The sequence below is a fragment of the Periplaneta americana genome, chromosome 2 (assembly GCF_040183065.1).
Source record: "Periplaneta americana isolate PAMFEO1 chromosome 2, P.americana_PAMFEO1_priV1, whole genome shotgun sequence".
In the NCBI taxonomy this organism is placed as follows: domain Eukaryota; kingdom Metazoa; phylum Arthropoda; class Insecta; order Blattodea; family Blattidae; genus Periplaneta; species Periplaneta americana.
Window position 1 is genome coordinate 17,785,545 of NC_091118.1, and position 19,084 is coordinate 17,804,628.

Genomic DNA, 19,084 nt, shown 5'->3' on the forward strand with positions numbered 1-19,084 from the left:
AGTAAAGTTAGTCATTGTTTCAAATATTTGTATTTCATACACATTAAAGTAGCCACGTTCAATTAGTAGGCTAGCGGTGTCAAAGAGGACGGAAGCTTTGTAGTTTCAATAATTTTAATTATGTCGCGCTGACCATTGTCGTCAAGTCTTTTGAAGGCCGCTCCAATACTCCACGCGGAGAGTATGGACGGAAGCTTTGTAGTTTCAATAATTTTAATTATGTCGCGCTGACCATTGTCGTCAAGTCTTTTGAAGGCCGCTCCAATACTCCACGCGGAGTGTATGGACGGAAGCTTTGTAGTTTCAATAATTTTAATTATGCCGCGCTGACCATTGTCGTCAAGTCTTTTGAAGGCCGCTCCAATACTCCACGCGGAGTGTATGGACGGAAGCTTTGTAGTTTCAATAATTTTAATTATGTCGCGCTGACCATTGTCGTCAAGTCTTTTGAAGGCCGCTCCAATACTCCACGCGGAGTGTATGGACGGAAGCTTTGTAGTTTCAATAATTTTAATTATGCCGCGCTGACCATTGTCGTCAAGTCTTTTGAAGGCCGCTCCAATACTCCACGCGGAGTGTATGGACGGAAGCTTTGTAGTTTCAATAATTTTAATTATGTCGCGCTGACCATTGTCGTCAAGTCTTTTGAAGGCCGCTCTAATACTCCACGCGGAGTGTATGGACGGAAGCTTTGTAGTTTCAATAATTTTAATTATGTCGCGCTGACCATTGTCGTCAAGTCTTTTGAAGGCCGCTCCAATACTCCACGCGGAGTGTATGGACGGAAGCTTTGTAGTTTCAATAATTTTAATTATGACGCGCTGACCATTGTCGTCAAGTCTTTTGAAGGCCGCTCTAATACTCCACGCGGAGTGTATGGACGGAAGCTTTGTAGTTTCAATAATTTTAATTATGTCGCGCTGACCATTGTCGTCAAGTCTTTTGAAGGCCGCTCTAATACTCCACGCGGAGTGTATGGACGGAAGCTTTGTAGTTTCAATAATTTTAATTATGTCGCGCTGACCATTGTCGTCAAGTCTTTTGAAGGCCGCTCTAATACTCCACGCGGAGTGTATGGACGGAAGCTTTGTAGTTTCAATAATTTTAATTATGTCGCGCTGACCATTGTCGTCAAGTCTTTTGAAGGCCGCTCTAATACTCCACGCGGAGTGTATGGACGGAAGCTTTGTAGTTTCAATAATTTTAATTATGACGCGCTGACCATTGTCGTCAAGTCTTTTGAAGGCCGCTCCAATACTCCACGCGGAGTGTATATATAAACCAGAGTTGCAAATTTTAGCAGTGTGTCTTGTTCCATGTTATATTAATATATAGCAGCAACAAACAAGACGTGACAACGTCGCATTTTTATTTTATTATCGGTGCATGCAATAAAGACCTACAAATCTTAAAAGGAATGCCGCTGCCTAATAATTAAACAAGGCTACTATACATTACAATTAATTAGAAAATTGCAAATGAACAAGAACTATTGCTTTAACCGCTTCAGGCCTGATGTACATTATAGACTAATGTACAGTAGTGGCAAAAAAATCGGATCGACCATTGTAGCTGATTTCGGAGCCTTGTTCACTCCAGAGCACGATAGACTGGTAACTGAGACTTTCGTGGTTCGAATTCTGCCTGCGAAGGAAACTTCTTTTTTTTTTCCTTATTCAGTACTTTTTCGATTGCTTGTAAAGTTCATGTTCTGGGAATAATAAGTTAATTAAATAGTAAAATATGCCCCGAAGGAACTTAATATTAATATTTCATACAAATGTTAATTAATTTTTTATCAATATTTAATTGATCTCTGCGAGAACTTTCAGACCAATCCGACAATAACTGTTGTGCAAGGAGCTTTTCTAATTCAAGAAACTCCTTAAAATTCTATAATCGAGAAAATAGCATTAGACTAAAAATAAACACATTCCTCTCTACTCACGCACAGTATGTTTTGCCACATTTTATTATACTAGATCACTTAAAACAGTCTGAAATATAATTACAATCATAATAACACAAACTGGATTTTCTTAACTTTTCAGCATTATTTTACCATCAAGGCCTTAACTACGTCAGAGGCTGTCGGACATTGTCTAGTTTCAAAAATAAATTAAAATTGCACTTTTTGAATTAGATTCCTTTCAGTTATAAGCCCTTTTCTCTGCCATTGTTTTGTAAAAATATAGGCTATATATTTCTGTTTCCTTCCTTTCCCCTCTTTGTTCTCTTTATCAGCGATGAATTTATTATCATAAACTTTTTATCGTGAATTTTATTTAATTTTCATATTTCTTTTCTTTTTTATTATTATTTTATTACATTCCATTTTTATATATTCTTGCTTACGTTTTTCCATATTAACCATTTGTACCAAATGAGTGGCTTTCACTATAATCCAATATATTTTACTTTCATTTTCTTCTATTATGGTATTATTTTCATGTTCTTTAGTGTCGATTTTATTATGCTATTATTATTTTTTTTGTAATATGTTAGTATTCTGTTCTTTAACGTTTTGTTAAATTTTAACTGCTTGTATACTTTGTGACCTGGTAGAGTGTAAGAGAAGGCCCTATGTCCTTAACTCTGCCAGTATAAATATAGAATTATTATTATTATTATTATTATTATTATTATTATTATTATTATTATTATTATTAAACTTTGCCACCTAAAATAGAATACATTATTATCATTACTATTATTATTATTATCATTATTATTATTATTATTATTATTATTATTATTATTATTATTATTAGACATTACTTACTTACAAATGGCTTTTAAGGAACCCGCATTTTCATTGCCGCCCTCACATAACCCCGCCATCGGTCCCTATCCTGTGCAAGATTAATCCAGTCTTTATTACCATATCCCAAATCCCTCAAATCCATTTTAATATTATTCTCCCATCTACGTCTCGGTCTCCCCAAAGATCTTTTTCCCTCTGGTCTCCCAACTAACACTCTATATGCATTTCTGGATTCACCAATACGTGCTGAATTCCCTATCCATCTCACACGTCTCGATTTAATGTTCCTAATTATGTCAGGTGAAGCATGTGGGAAAATATTCGAGATAATATCAAAATTGCAGCTGAACAGAGCATAGGTTATTATGAAACTAAGAAAAAGAAACCGTGGTTTGATGAAGATTGTTCCATGGTAGTAGAAAGAAGGAAACAGGCAAAATTGAAATTCTTACAGGATCCAGTTGAGGCGAATAGAGATAATTATTTCAATAAAAGACGGGAAGCAAATCGTACGCTTAGGAATAAAAAAAGAGATTACTTGAAGGAAAAACTGAATGAGGTAGAAACAAATAGTAAAAATAAAAACATTAGAGATTTATATAAGGGCATAAAGGAATTCAAGAATGAATATCAGGCAAAGGTAAACGTGATCAAGGATGAGAATGGTGACTTGCTTGCAGACGCTCATTCAATCCTGAACAGATGGAAAAACTATTTTGAACAACTACTAAATATGCATAGGCCAAGTAGAAATGATCGGGACGAAATTGAAATACAAACTGCTGAGCCATTTATACCCGAACCCACAATTTCTGAAGTCGAAATTGCTATAGAAAATTTGAAAAATTATAAGTCTCCAGGTATCGATCACATTCCAGCAGAATTAATACAAGAGGGTGGAAGCGCATTATCTAACGAAATTTATAAGCTTGTACTTCCTATTTGGGAAAAGGAAAATGTACCAGAACAATGGAAGGAGTCCATAATCGTACCTATCTTTAAGAAGGGGGACAAGACTAACTGTAGTAACTTTCGAGGAATATCACTTTTGTTGACGTCGTACAAAATTTTGTCCAATATTCTTTTGAGAAGATTAACTCCATATGTAGATGAAATTATTGGGGATCATCAGTGTGGTTTTAGGCGTAATAGATCAACTACTGACCAGATATTTTGTATTCGATAGATAATGGAGAAAAAATGGGAGTATAAGAGTACAGTGCATCAGTTATTTATAGATTTCAAAAAGGCATATGACTCGGTTAAGAGAGAAGTTTTATATGATATTCTTATTGAATTTGGTATCCCCAAGAAACTAGTTCGATTAATTAAAATGTGTCTCAGTGAAACGTACAGCAGAGTTCGTATAGGTCAGTTTCTGTCAGATGCGTTTCCAATTCACTGTGGGCTAAAGCAAGGAGATGCACTATCACCTTTACTTTTTAACTTCGCTCTAGAGTATCCCATTAGGAAAGTCCAGGATAACAGAGACGGTTTGGAATTGAACGGGTTACATCAGCTGCTTGTCTATGCGGATGACGTGAATATGTTAGGAGAAAATCCACAAACTATTAGGGAAAACACGGAAATTTTACTGGAAGCAAGTAAAGAGATAGGTTTGGAAGTAAATCCCGAAAAGACAAAGTATATGATTATGTCTCGTGACGAGAATATTGTACGAAATGGAAATATAAAAATTGGAAATTTATCTTTTGAAGAGGTGGAGAAGTTCAAATATCTTGGAGCAACAGCAACAAATATAAATGATACTCGGGAGGAAATTAAACACAGAATAAATATGGAAAATGCCTGTTATCATTCGGTTGAGAAACTTTTACCATCCAGTCTGCTGTCAAAAAATCTGAAAGTTAGAATTTATAAAACAGTTATATTACCGGTTGTTCTGTATGGTTGTGAAACTTGGACTCTCACTTTGAGAGAGGAACATAGGTTAAGGGTGTTTGAGAATAAGGTGCTTAGGAAAATATTTGGGGCTAAGAGGGATGAAGTTACAGGAGAATGGAGAAAGTTACACAACACAGAACTGCACGCATTGTATTCTTCACCTGACATAATTAGGAACATTAAATCCAGACGTTTGAGATGGGCAGGGCATGTAGCACGTATGGGCGAATACAGAAATGCATATAGAGTGTTAGTTGGGAGGCCGGAGGGAAGAAGACCTTTAGGGAGGCCGACACGTAGATGGGAAGATAATATTAAAATGGATTTGAGGGAGGTGGGATATGATGATAGAGAATGGATTAATCTTGCTCATGATAGGGACCAATGGCGGGCTTATGTGAGGGCGGCAATGAGCCTCCGGGTTCCTTAAAGCCAGTAAGTAAGTATGTAAGTAATTATGTCAGGTGAAGAATACAATGCGTGCAGTTCTGCGTTGTGTAACTTTCTCCATTCTCCTGTAACTTCATCCCTCTTAGCTACAAATATTTTCCTAAGAACCTTATTCTCAAAAACCCTTAATCTCTATTCCTCTCTCAAAGTGAGGGTCCAATTCTCACAACCATAAAGAACAACCGGTAATATAACTCTTTCACAAATTCAAACTTTCAAATTTTTCGATAGTACACTAGACATTATTATTATTATTATTATTATTATTATTATTATTATTATTATTATTATTATTATTATTATATTCATATGATACGAGTGGTTTCAGGTATTTGAGGAGAAATGGCGAAAAAATAAAACCTCATTTCAACAAGTGTTAAAATGCTTACAGAAACCCACAGAGCGGCTGAAATTCGAGAAAACAAAGGGATTTTCCGATGGAGCTGGACAGGAGTATGAGATCAAAGTCCCCGCCCTTTTGTTCCTGAGAGCCCTGCAACACACACAACAGTTTCATATTGCTACAAACTTCGCTGGAGCTGGTGCATTTGATGACGTTGTCATAGCCTACAAGAAAAACGACTCTGAAAAATGGATCACGTGTTTTATACAATTGAAGCATAAGACCAGCAAGAATCCAATCACTTTTCGAGACTTGACAAATCTCAAGAAGATTGGCGCCTTCAATCTCATCAAGTATTATAAGTCATATACTGAAATTAAAGAGCGATTCCGTGATGTTAGCAGGGAACACCCTGTGTTTCAGGGGGACTACGAGGACTCAGAATACGTCATCTTTACTAACGCGAAGATGAACCCTCAACTATCACAGAGGGACAGACAATCACACTCCATCACTCAACCTCTTCTACAAGTTAACAGTGAAGCTTCCGCTGTGTTTTCGTTCGATGAAAAATCAGATCGCGACATCTTCCAATATTTTAAAGATGTTTTCCATATCAGGGAATTTTTAGAGTCAGTTGATTTAAAAAATATTTCAGAAAAAGATTTACTGAACAAAATTAAACAACTGAAGGCATCACTGTCGAAAGAATCGTCAAAATCAATTGGATCAATTACACGTTTAGAGGACTTCAGAAGAATCAAATGCCAATTAAGAGATCTGGAAGACTGCGGTGATTTTCTTCGCAACGTGTCATTTTTTGTTGATCAGCCGAACGAAGAGCAAATGGATGGCATAATCCAGGAAGAGATTCAAAAACTCTTGTGGACCAATGAAATCGACACAATATCCATTTGGAAGGAAATTTATGAAGCCATTTCAGACTGGTGGAAAAAGAAAAATTTCTACTTAACAGAGAAAGCAGATTTTTGGCAGAATATAATAAAATATAGACTATCTAAACTAAGTGAAAACAAAAGGAAAGAAATGGATAATCTTAGAATAAAATTTAAAAAAGAGTCATTGTCACTTCCAAACATTCCAGAGATAAATATTGTTACAAAATCAACATTACTCACTTGTTTGAAGATATGTGAAAATTTGAAAACTCCTCACATTGTGATAGAATTGAAGTCCTTGTTGACTTCAAAACAGGAAGTCCTAGCTTTATGGCCCAGTAAGTGGTGTACTACTCTGGTAGTGGAGTGGGAACAAGTTCAAGAGAATGTAGACTTTATATATAACCAATATCCAAACAAGAGGCTTATTATTGTCTCTAATGTCCCTGTAAGATCTGATAACTACCTCACAGATGTCACGAACTTCAGCCAGCTTGACCTAAGTTCACAACATAGAATTGAACAACAGGAAGTCCTCTTACAAGGTTTCGAAGTCACAATTCGATCTCTTCTCACAGATATCAGAAAACTATCAATTAATGAGGATACTTTATTACAAATTCTTACATCCACTGACATCACAGTTGGGAAGAGTCTTCAAACTGCAATGGATCACTTCATTCCAAGATCAATAACTCGTTATATTTATCTACAGAACACCATTGTGAGTAAAAGTGAAGTTCATGGTGTGTTAGCTTTTAGTGGTGATCGTGAAGAAAATATGCCTTATCTCTTAAATGAATACGATATCTATGCCCTTGATTACAAATATCTCAATTGTCCCGTTCTTCTCAAGGCGGACGAGGAAATTTCGAGAGATCACACAAGAACAGAAGATGATAACTGTTACACTGAAAATGGCGAGTATGAGAACATATCGAGAGATCACTCAAGAACAGAAGATGATAACTACAATTACACTAAAAATGTCGAGTATGAGAACATATCGAGAGATCACTCAAGAACAGAAGATGATAACTACAATTACACTAAAAATGTCGAGTATGAGAACATATCGAGAGATCACTCAAGAACAGAAGATGATAACTACAATTACACTAAAAATGTCGAGTATGAGAACATATCGAGAGATCACTCAAGAACAGAAGATGATAACTACAATTACACTAAAAATGTCGAGTATGAGAACATATCGAGAGATCACACAAGAACAGAAGATGATAACTGTTACACTGAAAATGGCGAGTATGAGAACATATCGAGAGATCACTCAAGAACAGAAGATGATAACTACAATTACACTAAAAATGGGGAGTGTGAGGAAATTTCGTGGGATCACACAAGAACAGAAGATGATAACTACAATTACACTAAAAATGGGGAGTATGAGTACATTTCGAGAGATCACTCAAGAACAGAAGATGATAATAACAGTTACACTGAAATTAGGGAATATGAGGATATTTCGAGAAATCACACAAGAACAGAAGATGATAACTACAATTACACTAAAAATGGGGAGTATGAGTACATTTCGAGAGATCACTCAAGAACAGAAGATGATAATAACAGTTACACTGAAATTAGGGAATATGAGGATATTTCGAGAAATCACACAAGAACAGAAGATGATAATAACAGTTACACTGAAATTAGGGAATATGAGGATATTTCGAGAGATCACACAAGAACAGAAGATGATAATAACAGTTACACTGAAATTAGGGAATATGAGGATATTTCGAGAGATCACACAAGAACAGAAGATGATAATAACAGTTACACTGAAATTAGGGAATATGAGAATATTTCGAGAGATCACACAAGAACAGAAGATGATCACTACAATTACACTAAAAATGGGGAGTATGAGAACATATCGAGAGATCACTCAAGAACAGAAGATGATAACTACAATTACACTAAAAATGGGGAGTATGAGGAAATTTCGTGGGATCACACAAGAACAGAAGATAATAAATACAATTACACTAAAAATGGGGAGTATGAGGAAATGTCGTGGGATCACACAAGAACAGAAGATGATAAATACAATTACACTAAAAATGGGGAGTATGAGGAAATTTCGTGGGATCACACAAGAACAGAAGATGACAACTACAGTTACACTGAAAGTGAGATATATAAGAACATTTCGAGAGATCACACAAGAACAGAAGATGATAACTACATTTACACTGAAAATGGGGAGTATGATGACATTTCGAGAGATCGCACAAGAACAGAACATGATGAGTACAGCTACATTGAAAATGGGGAGTATGAGGAAATTTCGAGAGATCGCACAAGAACAGAAGAAGATAACTACAGTTACACTGAAAATGGGGAGTATAGGGAAATTTCGAGAGATCACACAAGAACAGGAGATAACTACAGTTACACCGAAATTAGGGAATATGAGAATATTTCGAGAGATCACACAAGAACAGAAGATGATAATAACAGTTACACTGAAATTAGGGAATATGAGGATATTTCGAGAGATCACACAAGAACAGAAGATGATAATAACAGTTACACTGAAATTAGGGAATATGAGGATATTTCGAGAAATCACACAAGAACAGAAGATGATAACTACAATTACACTAAAAATGGGGAGTATGAATACATTTCGAGAGATCACTCAAGAACAGAAGATGATAATAACAGTTACACTGAAATTAGGGAATATGAGGATATTTCGAGAGATCACACAAGAACAGAAGATGATAATAACAGTTACACTGAAATTAAGGAATATGAGGATATTTCGAGAGATCACACAAGAACAGAAGATGATAATAACAGTTACACTGAAATTAGGGAATATGAGGATATTTCGAGAGATCACACAAGAACAGAAGATGATAATAACAGTTACACTGAAATTAGGGAATATGACGATATTTCGAGAGATCACACAAGAACAGAAGATGATAGCTACAGTTACACTAAAAATGGGGAGTATGAGGATATTTCGAGAGATCACACAAGAACAGAAGATGATAACTACAGTTACACTCAAAATGGGGAGTATGATGACATTTCGATAGATCACTCAAGAACAGAAAATGATAACTACAGTTACATTGACATTGGGGGGTATGAGGAAATTTCGAGAGATCACTCAAGAACAGAAGATGATAACTATAGTTACATTGACATTGGGGGGTATGAGAAAATTTCGAGAGATCACAAAAGAAAAGAAGATGGTAACTATAGTTACATTGAAAATGAGGAGTATGAGGAAATATCGAAAAATCACAGAACAACAGAAAATATTAACTACAGTTGCACTAAAAATGGGGAAGTTGACCCAAACTCTTGTTGGTTTACAATAATAAGAAATTCACTCGAATACGACTTTCTATGTGAAAGGCATCCAAATGTCCACTGGATTGAACTACAAAGTGATAAGAAACTCATATGGAAGGCGTCGAAGGGCGACATTTCTGTCATACAAAAATACATAGACCACAGTGAATGTGTTAGTTACAACCAAGAGCAAATGATCAACATTCCCGATAGAATCATTCTCATTATCGCAGAGCCAGGAATGGGTAAAACTACGCTCGTGTCGTACATTAGCTCTAATTTAAAGAGAATGCATCCATCTAAGTGTGTAATTCCAGTCTCTTTGAATGATCAAACACATATATTGGACAAATACATGGATAGGGGCACATCATTAGATTTTATGAATGAACTCTTTATCTCTGCTGCAGGTGTAGGCGACTCAGCAATGGGAAAATTGTTATTTGACAGCGCCACGGACGATACGAAAAATATCGTGGTCCTGCTTGATGGAGTGGATGAAATAAATCCCAAATACACTAACACTGTTATCTCTCTAATAAGAAATATGATAAAAATGGGGATCTCTCAGATTTGGGTAACCTCTCGTCCTGTGATGAAGAAGTTGCTAGAGAAAGAACTCTGTGTAGTATCCCACACACTATTACCTTTCTCCGTCTATGATCAATTATCTTACCTTGAAAACTATTGGACCACTACTTTTCCAGACATTGATAGAGCAATAACAAAAGAATTTGCTCAAAAAGTAGTTCACATTACCACACAAAATCTTTCAGAAGCAGAGTCGAAGTTTATGGGTATTCCCCTACAAACCAAAATGATGGCGGAGAGCTTTCAACATCATCTCCAAATTTTCAAAGATAAGGGAAATGTAACACTTCCAAAAACTATTAATCTCACGGAACTATTCCAGCAATCAGTGAAATTCAAGTACGACATTTTTATTAAAGATAAAATGAAAATTCCTCTAACGAATGTAGTGTTCAATTCCACATTCGGGAAATTATATGACGAATTTGACGAAATGCACATCGTGTGTTCTCTGGCAGTAATGGTTCCCGAGTCAGATAGAAGTATTTTAAGACCAAAAGAGATTTGGAGAGATTTAAAAAGTTATCTTGAAAAACTAGAGGAAAGAAATGATCCTATAGGAATTGTAGATGGAATTGTGAATAACAAGCCACACTTTATTCATCGTTCTTTTGCAGAATACTTCTGCGCACTGTGGCTTATGAGAAATTACAAACACAATAAAAAATTTCTCAATAAGTGTTTCTATCAACCCGAGCTGCAAGTCATGCTTAGAATATTCAACTACATGATTTGTGAAAATTCTGGTTTACACATGGCTGTACTCAACAACGACATAAACGAAGTAAAACAACTCTTGCATGAAGGAACGTATACTGACCAGAAAGATAAATGTGACAGGACAGCTCTACATATTGCATCATTTTATAATTACAGAGACATTGCTGAGGAATTGCTGATAAGTGGTGGAGATATTTATATGAAAGACTTTCTAGGATGTGATGCTCTCGACTACGCTGAAAGAAATAAATCCTGGGCTGTAGCAGAGTTGTTGCTACAGTTTTGTAAGACTGAAAAGCATAGCCTAAGACGAAAAAAAGGCAAATTACCTGTCTTAAAACAAAATATTACCGATTCCAACTACGGCATTAATGCTCTGTCAGAAGCTGCTGAGAAAGGATATCTGGAATTAGCAAAATATCTTCAAAGAAAAGGACTTGATCTAAAGAAAACTGTACTGAATTCTGCAATGCAAACTGCTCTTCATGTTGCTATAATGAACAAACAGTATGAAATAGTTAACATTATTTTAGATGGAGGTGACGTTCACAAAACATTCAACATGATATCGAAATGGAAACTTAAAATATCAAATAAAAAAGCAAGTGACTGCAAAACCCACATAAATGACAGACATGATATACATGGGTATACTCCTTTAATGTATGCTTGCAAAACTGAAGATATTTCAGTAATAATGAAGCTGTTGCTACAGGGACATAATGTAGACGCACATGATCAATGTGGTACAACCGCTCTGCACATAGCTGCAAGTCATGGAAATCTCTCTACTGTTGAATGCTTACTCAGACACAATGCGAATATTAACGCTGCTGATTCAAATGGGGAGACGCCTCTATTCCTGGCAGCATGTGGAGGTTATTTGTCTGTTGTAAAATATTTGGTGGATAATGGAGCATTACCAACAGCTGTAAACATAAAAAATGATACAATTCTTCATAAAGCAGCACGCAGTGGCCAATTATCTGTTGTTGAATATGTAATGGATCGACAGTTAGAGGTAAACATACGTAACACGAGAGGAGAAACTGCATTACATTATGCAGCTCGTGAAGGACATCTGGATATTGTCCAATGCTTACTGAGCCATAGTGTGGAAATTGACATTCCTGATGTATATGGACTCACACCTCTTCATATAGCAGTATTAGGAGGCCATTTATCTGTTGTTAAATATTTAGTGAAAAATCAAGCATTGTTCACTTCTGTGACCCTAAAAGGTGAAACAGTTTTGCATATGGCAGCAGATAAGTGTAATTTACCAGTTGTTGAATATTTGTTAGATCTCCATTTAGATGTAAACACATGTACCAATGCAGGACGAACTGCATTGTATCATGCAGCATGTCAAGGACATCTGTCTATTGTGGAATGCTTACTCAGTCATGGTGCAAAAATTAATATTCCTAATGAAAATGGGCTCACACCTCTTCATATAGCAGCATATAGAGGGCATTTGTCTGTTGTTAGATTTTTAGTAGAAAATCAAGCATTGTTAACGAGTGTGACCGTAAAAGGAAAAACAGTTTTGCATATGGCGGCATATAAAGGTAATCTACCAGTTGTTGAATACTTGTTAGACTGTCATTTAGAGGTAAACACACGTACCAATACAGGACGAACTGCATTGTATTACGCAGCATGTCAAGGACATCTGCCTGTTGTCGAATGCTTACTCAGTCATGGTGCAAAAATTAATATTCCTAACGTATATGGAGTCACACCTCTTCATATAGCAGCATATGGAGGCCACTTGTCTGTTGTTAAATGTTTAGTAGAAAATCAAGCATCGTTAACGAGTGCGACTATAAAAGGTAAAACAGCTTTCCATATGGCAGCATATAAGGGTAAATTACCAGTTGTTGAATATTTGTTAGATTGTGATTTAGAGGTAAACACATATACCAAGACAGGACGAACTGCGTTGCATTATGCAGCATGTCAAGGACATTTGCTTGTTGTCGAATGCCTACACAGTCATGGTGCAATAATTAATATTCCTAATGTATATGGAGTCACACCTCTTCATATAGCAGCATATAGAGGCCACTTATCTGTTGTTAAATATTTAGTAGAAAAGCAAGCATTGTTAACGAGTGTGACCGTAAAAGGTCAAACAGTTTTGCACATGGCAGCTAAGAAGGGTAATTTACCAGTTGTTGAATATTTGTTAGACTGTCATTTGGAGGTAAATACATGTACCAATACAGGACGAACTGCATTGCATTGTGCAGCATATCAAGGGCAACTGTCTGTTGTAGAATGCTTACTCAGTCATGGTGCGAATATCAATGCTGCTGATGAAGATGGACGCAGTGCACTGCATATTGCAAAGGACAAAGGTTATTCAAATGTGGTTGAATATTTAAACATGTTTCTCTTGTTGAATGCTAGGTAATGTAAGGAGCTGACATTTATGTATTTGATCTTAGTGGACTAACTGCCTTAAATAGTGCAGGAGTATCAGTAGGACCATTCCATTGTTGCTGAGTATCAGCGGGATGAAGTGAATTAGTCTTTCAATCCAGTGGCGTGCAGTGATATAAAATAATACAAGGGTTGGATAAAAAGTTATGGCAACACTGCTGTCACATGACGATGGTGCGTTCGAGAGCTGCCACCTGTGTGGACATGAACAAGGACTGTTAGGTGAATTAGTGCAGCCAGCGGCGACAGTACTCTGTCAATCTACTGCAGTGTGTAGAACGTTGACTTTCATAGAGATAGTGCGAGTGCTCTAAGACCATGTTTACAAAATTAGAGCAATGTTTCTGCATCAAAATTGAAGTGGCACGAGGTCGTAGTGCACAAGAATGTTTTCAGGGACTGCGTGAAGCACCACCACCTTCGTCCATCGCTCAGGAGAAAACGACTACACTTGGTGGTACAAAACCCCATCATTCTTCATGACAATGCAAGGAGTCACACCGCTGCTCTGTCAAGGACCTCTTGCGCCGCTGGCAATGGGAGATTCTGCAACAGCCACCGTACTCACCATGCGATTACGATCTTTTCGCCAAAGTGAAAGAACAACTGTGAGGGATCAGGTGCAATACCAGAGATGAACTTATCTGTGCTATAGAGCAGTCAATACGGAACATCAACACACATGGACGCGTTGATGGTGTACAACGCCTTCCAAACATTTAGCAAAAGGTGATAAATAAGGGGGGGCGACTATATTGAAGGTACGTAAATGTTGTTTCCCTGTGAGTAAAGCCATGTAAGAATTATCGAACTGTTGCCATTACTTTTTATCCAACATTTTGTATATATCCTGGTAGAATCATGGTATTTTGTTGCTACAAGTACTATTATAAATCTGTATGTAATATATTGTGATCTTCACATTACACACAATATTTTGTACATTTTTCATGTTATCACAACTTTTACACATACAATCATTGTAATATTATGCAGCGATCATGAGAGTTGCATACACTGTTTTTTCTACTATCACTTATAGTCTATAAGTAGTAGGTAAAAATTATACATTTATTTTCAAACGTTGGATTTTAGTGGTATTAATGGTATGGAACTATCTATTTCTGTACCTTATAAATTATTAATAAGTATATTCGTAAAAGATGTTATTCAAATATCACAATAGTTGTTATTTTGTCGAAAATTCACTAAATTAAAGCACTTAGTTCGAAGTATTATAATCTCAAATATTTGTTTACTTCTGCTATTTCACTAATAATAATTTCTAAGGATACTGTCAAACGTTTACTCATCAATTTCATATTGGGTGAAGCCAAAGTCATGCCGACCAATGAGACATATTAAGTCAGCAATTTAAGTGTTTGATTTAACAGTCATATAATTTATTATTTTATCTTCTTTCCGTTATTTATTTATTTATTTATTTATTTATTTATTTATTTATTTATTTATTTATTTATTTATTTATTCATTCATTCAATTATTATTAATATTATTATTATTATTATTATTATTATTATTATTATTATTATTATTCGAAAAATAGTCTTATTGGAATAAATTTAATTGGAGATATATGTATATCGTCAATACCACTAACCCTTAATGTTTCTTAATGAATAATCTGTATTGAAATAAAAATCTGTATCAAGATGTAGGGGAAGACTGTTGTACCTTTGAACATTTTTCACATTTTATTTTTTTTAATTTTGAGAAATAAAATTTTTTAAATGAAAAAAATCCTTGAAATAATTATTGTAGATTCCTTTACAACTTCCTGTATGTATTTTCCTGTTTTACAGATCTATTAAGGATGGAAAAAATAAAATGAAGGGATATGTAATGTGTTCGAAGGTACAACATGTTCATGTACCTTAGAACATACCCTCTTGTAAATTGGAACACATGTAATATAGGTGGGAATATAGTTGTAAGAACTGACAATCATATTTAAAATGTATTTGCAATCATAAACCAGAGCAGGCTTTTCTGATTGAGATTTTATTTCTTGGAGGAGCAATAACTGCTTCAACAGTTTTCTTCGAGGCATCCGAATCAATTGGGGACCTCTTAACTCCAGACTTACTTCCTAGATCATATATACTAACAGATAACTCCTTTATATAGACTTTAGAGTTTGCAGTTGGAGGCCAGCTTGATGTAGTTCAATAATCGTTAACTGATCGCACAATGACCAACACCATCACGAGACACGAACTCTGAACCGGTCTGGTCGGTCTAAATCGATTATTTCTTGCTTACGAGATAATCTCGTAAGCAACGGTATGTACTGTCGACAACTGATGACCATGGATAAATATTATTGGCCTATATGACCTTGGCAAGTTCGGTACGAGGGAGCTAAATATAGTTGTCACGTGGGCGAAGCGAAGAGATAAGATAAAGTACGCCTTTGTATTGAATAGAATGCAATACAGTCTCTCGGCGCAAAGCCAATGTACCAATATAGAACATGTAGACCATGTCATAAAGTTATCGGTCGGCTAAATTATGATTCGTTATCTCTTCTGTTTTTATATATTTGTCGTGAATATTATTTATATTATCAACTGAGTGTATAACATAATTTATCCGTTAATTGATATTTTACTAATGATAAATCCAAAGAACAATGGGAAATAAGGGACCAAACACTGAAAAATAAATAAAATAAGAGAATTTGACGTTCATAATTATAATGTTGTCGGAGTTTCGTTATACTTTACTTTGAATTATTTTAACTTGAACCACAAAAACGTGTGAAAATTAATGTTAACATTACCTATTTAGTTATGATAGTAGTATATTGGAAAATTTGTGCATATAGCCTGATTACAATATATAAGTAATACTATCCTAACCTAAGCAATAGTAGTCTTGTTTATTTCATACATGTTCGTATAATTATACAAAAACAAGAATAATCTAGTTTGCAGCCTGTGATGTCTCGTTTACAGTATTATATAATATACATATTACGATATTTACTAGGTACTTTAACAATATATAGTTAATAATATTATAAAATATACAGGCCTAATCCATTACCAAGAAATACCCCTTCCCTCACATTTTCAATACTGTTTACCTCAAAAGGCCTTCACACCTTATTAGACACTGGATTAAAATAGTCATGTTGATGTAGGCCTACAACATTACATTTTTTGTCACTACTCCTGATCCCATTCTAACAGTTTCAGGTTTTGTAATTTGTAACAATACTAACAATACTGATGGGTCATTCCATAGTGACACACATAACATTTTCGAAGTAACTATGATCTTCACAGGATATTTAATTAAATACTTAAGAGTTTATGAAAGAGACATCACTGTCTTTTAACGTAAGCATTCCAAAATATAAACAGAAAATCTTAATGAAAAGGAATAATTAATCATGTAAAAAAATGAAATATTATATGGTGTGACATATGAACATTTTCTTGCCACTTAATTTATTACCAAAATGGAAAATGTTCATATTATTGTGCCAAATGACATAAATAGTTGTTTTCCAAAGAATTAAGACACTTGTGTAGTACATGTAACTGCTGACGTACTTTAATAAAAATAACAGTGCCATTAACAAATAAAATATTACGAATTATATTGTGACACACGAACATTTCTGCCAAGTTGATTACTATTTTTTTCAGATGCATATCGAGATTTATACACAGTGCCTACAGTTCTTATTATACAAAGCAACACTTGATTACACTAAAATACACATTCAGATTTAAAATGTCCTTGGTTATTTACAACCATATGTGGTGATATCTCCTGTGTAATATCATGTGATGAATACACCAATATAGGCTATCTACTTTTCCTCCCATTTGTAGTACTTTCCTTTCTTGAACGTCACGGAAACTTTAAATTCTCCACCACAAGCTTTTGTAACTTCCTCTGCTTATCTGACGTCTTTTTTTAAATTGATTATTTAACGATGTTGTATCAACTACTAGGTTATTTAGCCTCGATGGGATTGGTGATAGTGAAATAATATTTGGCGAGATGAGGTTGAGGATTTGCCATAGATTACATGACATTCGCCTTACAATTGGGGAAAACCTCGGAAAAAACCTCAACCAGGTAACTTGCCCCAATCAGGATTTGAACCCGGGCCCACTCATTTTACGGTCAGATGTGCCTACTATTACTCCACAGCAGTGGACCGAACATGGGTTATGTACATTAATTCGTTTGTCTTTCGGTTAGCTTTCTTAAGAATACGCATAAAGAAATGTAAGTTAGTGCTTTCCAGGCTATCCTTGTAATATTAGTGACTTATTTCAACCAGTTTGTTACTAAAATATATACAGTACCTAAGTGTTTACTTGTGGCACTGGTGATCCATTTAATTGGTATATAAGACGAATTTAATTTTGTGTTTTACAGAAGGATACATATTGATTTACTTTTGCTCACATTGATTTTAATTTTATTTGTTGTAATCCAGTTTTCAATAACGTCAAGCTAGTTTTGCAAGGCGGTGATATGAGATTTATCACTAATTTTTTCTATATATTATACAGCCATCCACGAATAACCTTGCCTGAGAAGTGGCAATAATTTTCAGTAAATATTTTGCACCGAGAAGCTATTATACATTTAATTTTACTTCTGAGACCAGTGAAATATATGCCAATTTTATTAGAAAGGTGCATGTATCATTATCCAATAGTATGATGTTATCTGCAACAAAAAATAAAGGGCATGAAAGAAAAGAAGAAAACATTAATGCTGTGGTTCTTAGAGTTCCATTAGAGTTACACGTTCATTGTCCACTGAAAGTTGTATTTCTCTATTGAAGCGCAAAAGAGAAACTCTCATAAAATATGTCAGAAACAAAGAAAGGCACCACCCAAATATGTAGGATAATTAATTTAATAATGTTATTACCGGGACTTGAAAAAAGCAATCATATGTAATGGGTGCGGAAAAAAATACTTTTTAATCGCGCTTCTATAGTTCGACAATGCTGACTATTCAGAGTTTTGCCTGACAGGTGAGCTACCATAAATTCCTTGAAGTCCTAGTTATCACTGAAGCCAAATGTGTGTCTATTGTCAAGAGTCCATTTTATTTATACTTGTTAAGACATCATTCATAGACTAGTTACCGCTTTCAGTTTTGATACTACATACATTGAAATTAATCTATTATTCGTCTTATTTATACATTTATATTGAATGATTCGGTCTATCTTCATAACACATCTCATCAACAATACTCGATAAAGAGTTGAATTAGCTTCCATGCTGCATTGTATTTATTTTGTAATGTTCCTATAGCAGAAATATTAAATAGAAATTCCTTAAAACAGATTTATATTCACTCCTATGCCTTTATATACAATACCAGTACATATATTGTATTTCTTAAGATTTGGTTACTTTATAAACAGTATGTTAGTGCAAGAACTCTTTTTTTCATATTTAATAATTCTGGCATGTGTCAATAAATATGCTTGAGACCTCTGTCTCTCTGAATTACTCTTTACTAACGGGAAACATATTCCAAATTTATATTTTAAAAAAGTATTAAAATATCCTCACAATTTAGAGCATAACAATTCCCGAAATAATCATCCTACATTAA

At 35.0% G+C, this 19,084-nt stretch overlaps 1 protein-coding gene across 1 annotated transcript in view; it reads left to right on the forward strand.

Annotated features, from left to right (window-relative positions):
- Positions 1 to 15,197, forward strand: part of LOC138714505 (uncharacterized) — a 43,231-nt gene extending 28,034 nt beyond the window's left edge. Inside the window, exon 2 of the mRNA XM_069846618.1 lies at positions 5,511 to 15,197. Within this exon, the coding sequence (XP_069702719.1) occupies positions 5,511 to 13,430 (7,920 nt within the window). The 3' untranslated portion in view covers positions 13,431 to 15,197. The remainder of the gene's footprint in view (positions 1 to 5,510) is intronic.
- The last annotated feature ends 3,887 nt before the right edge of the window (positions 15,198 to 19,084 follow it).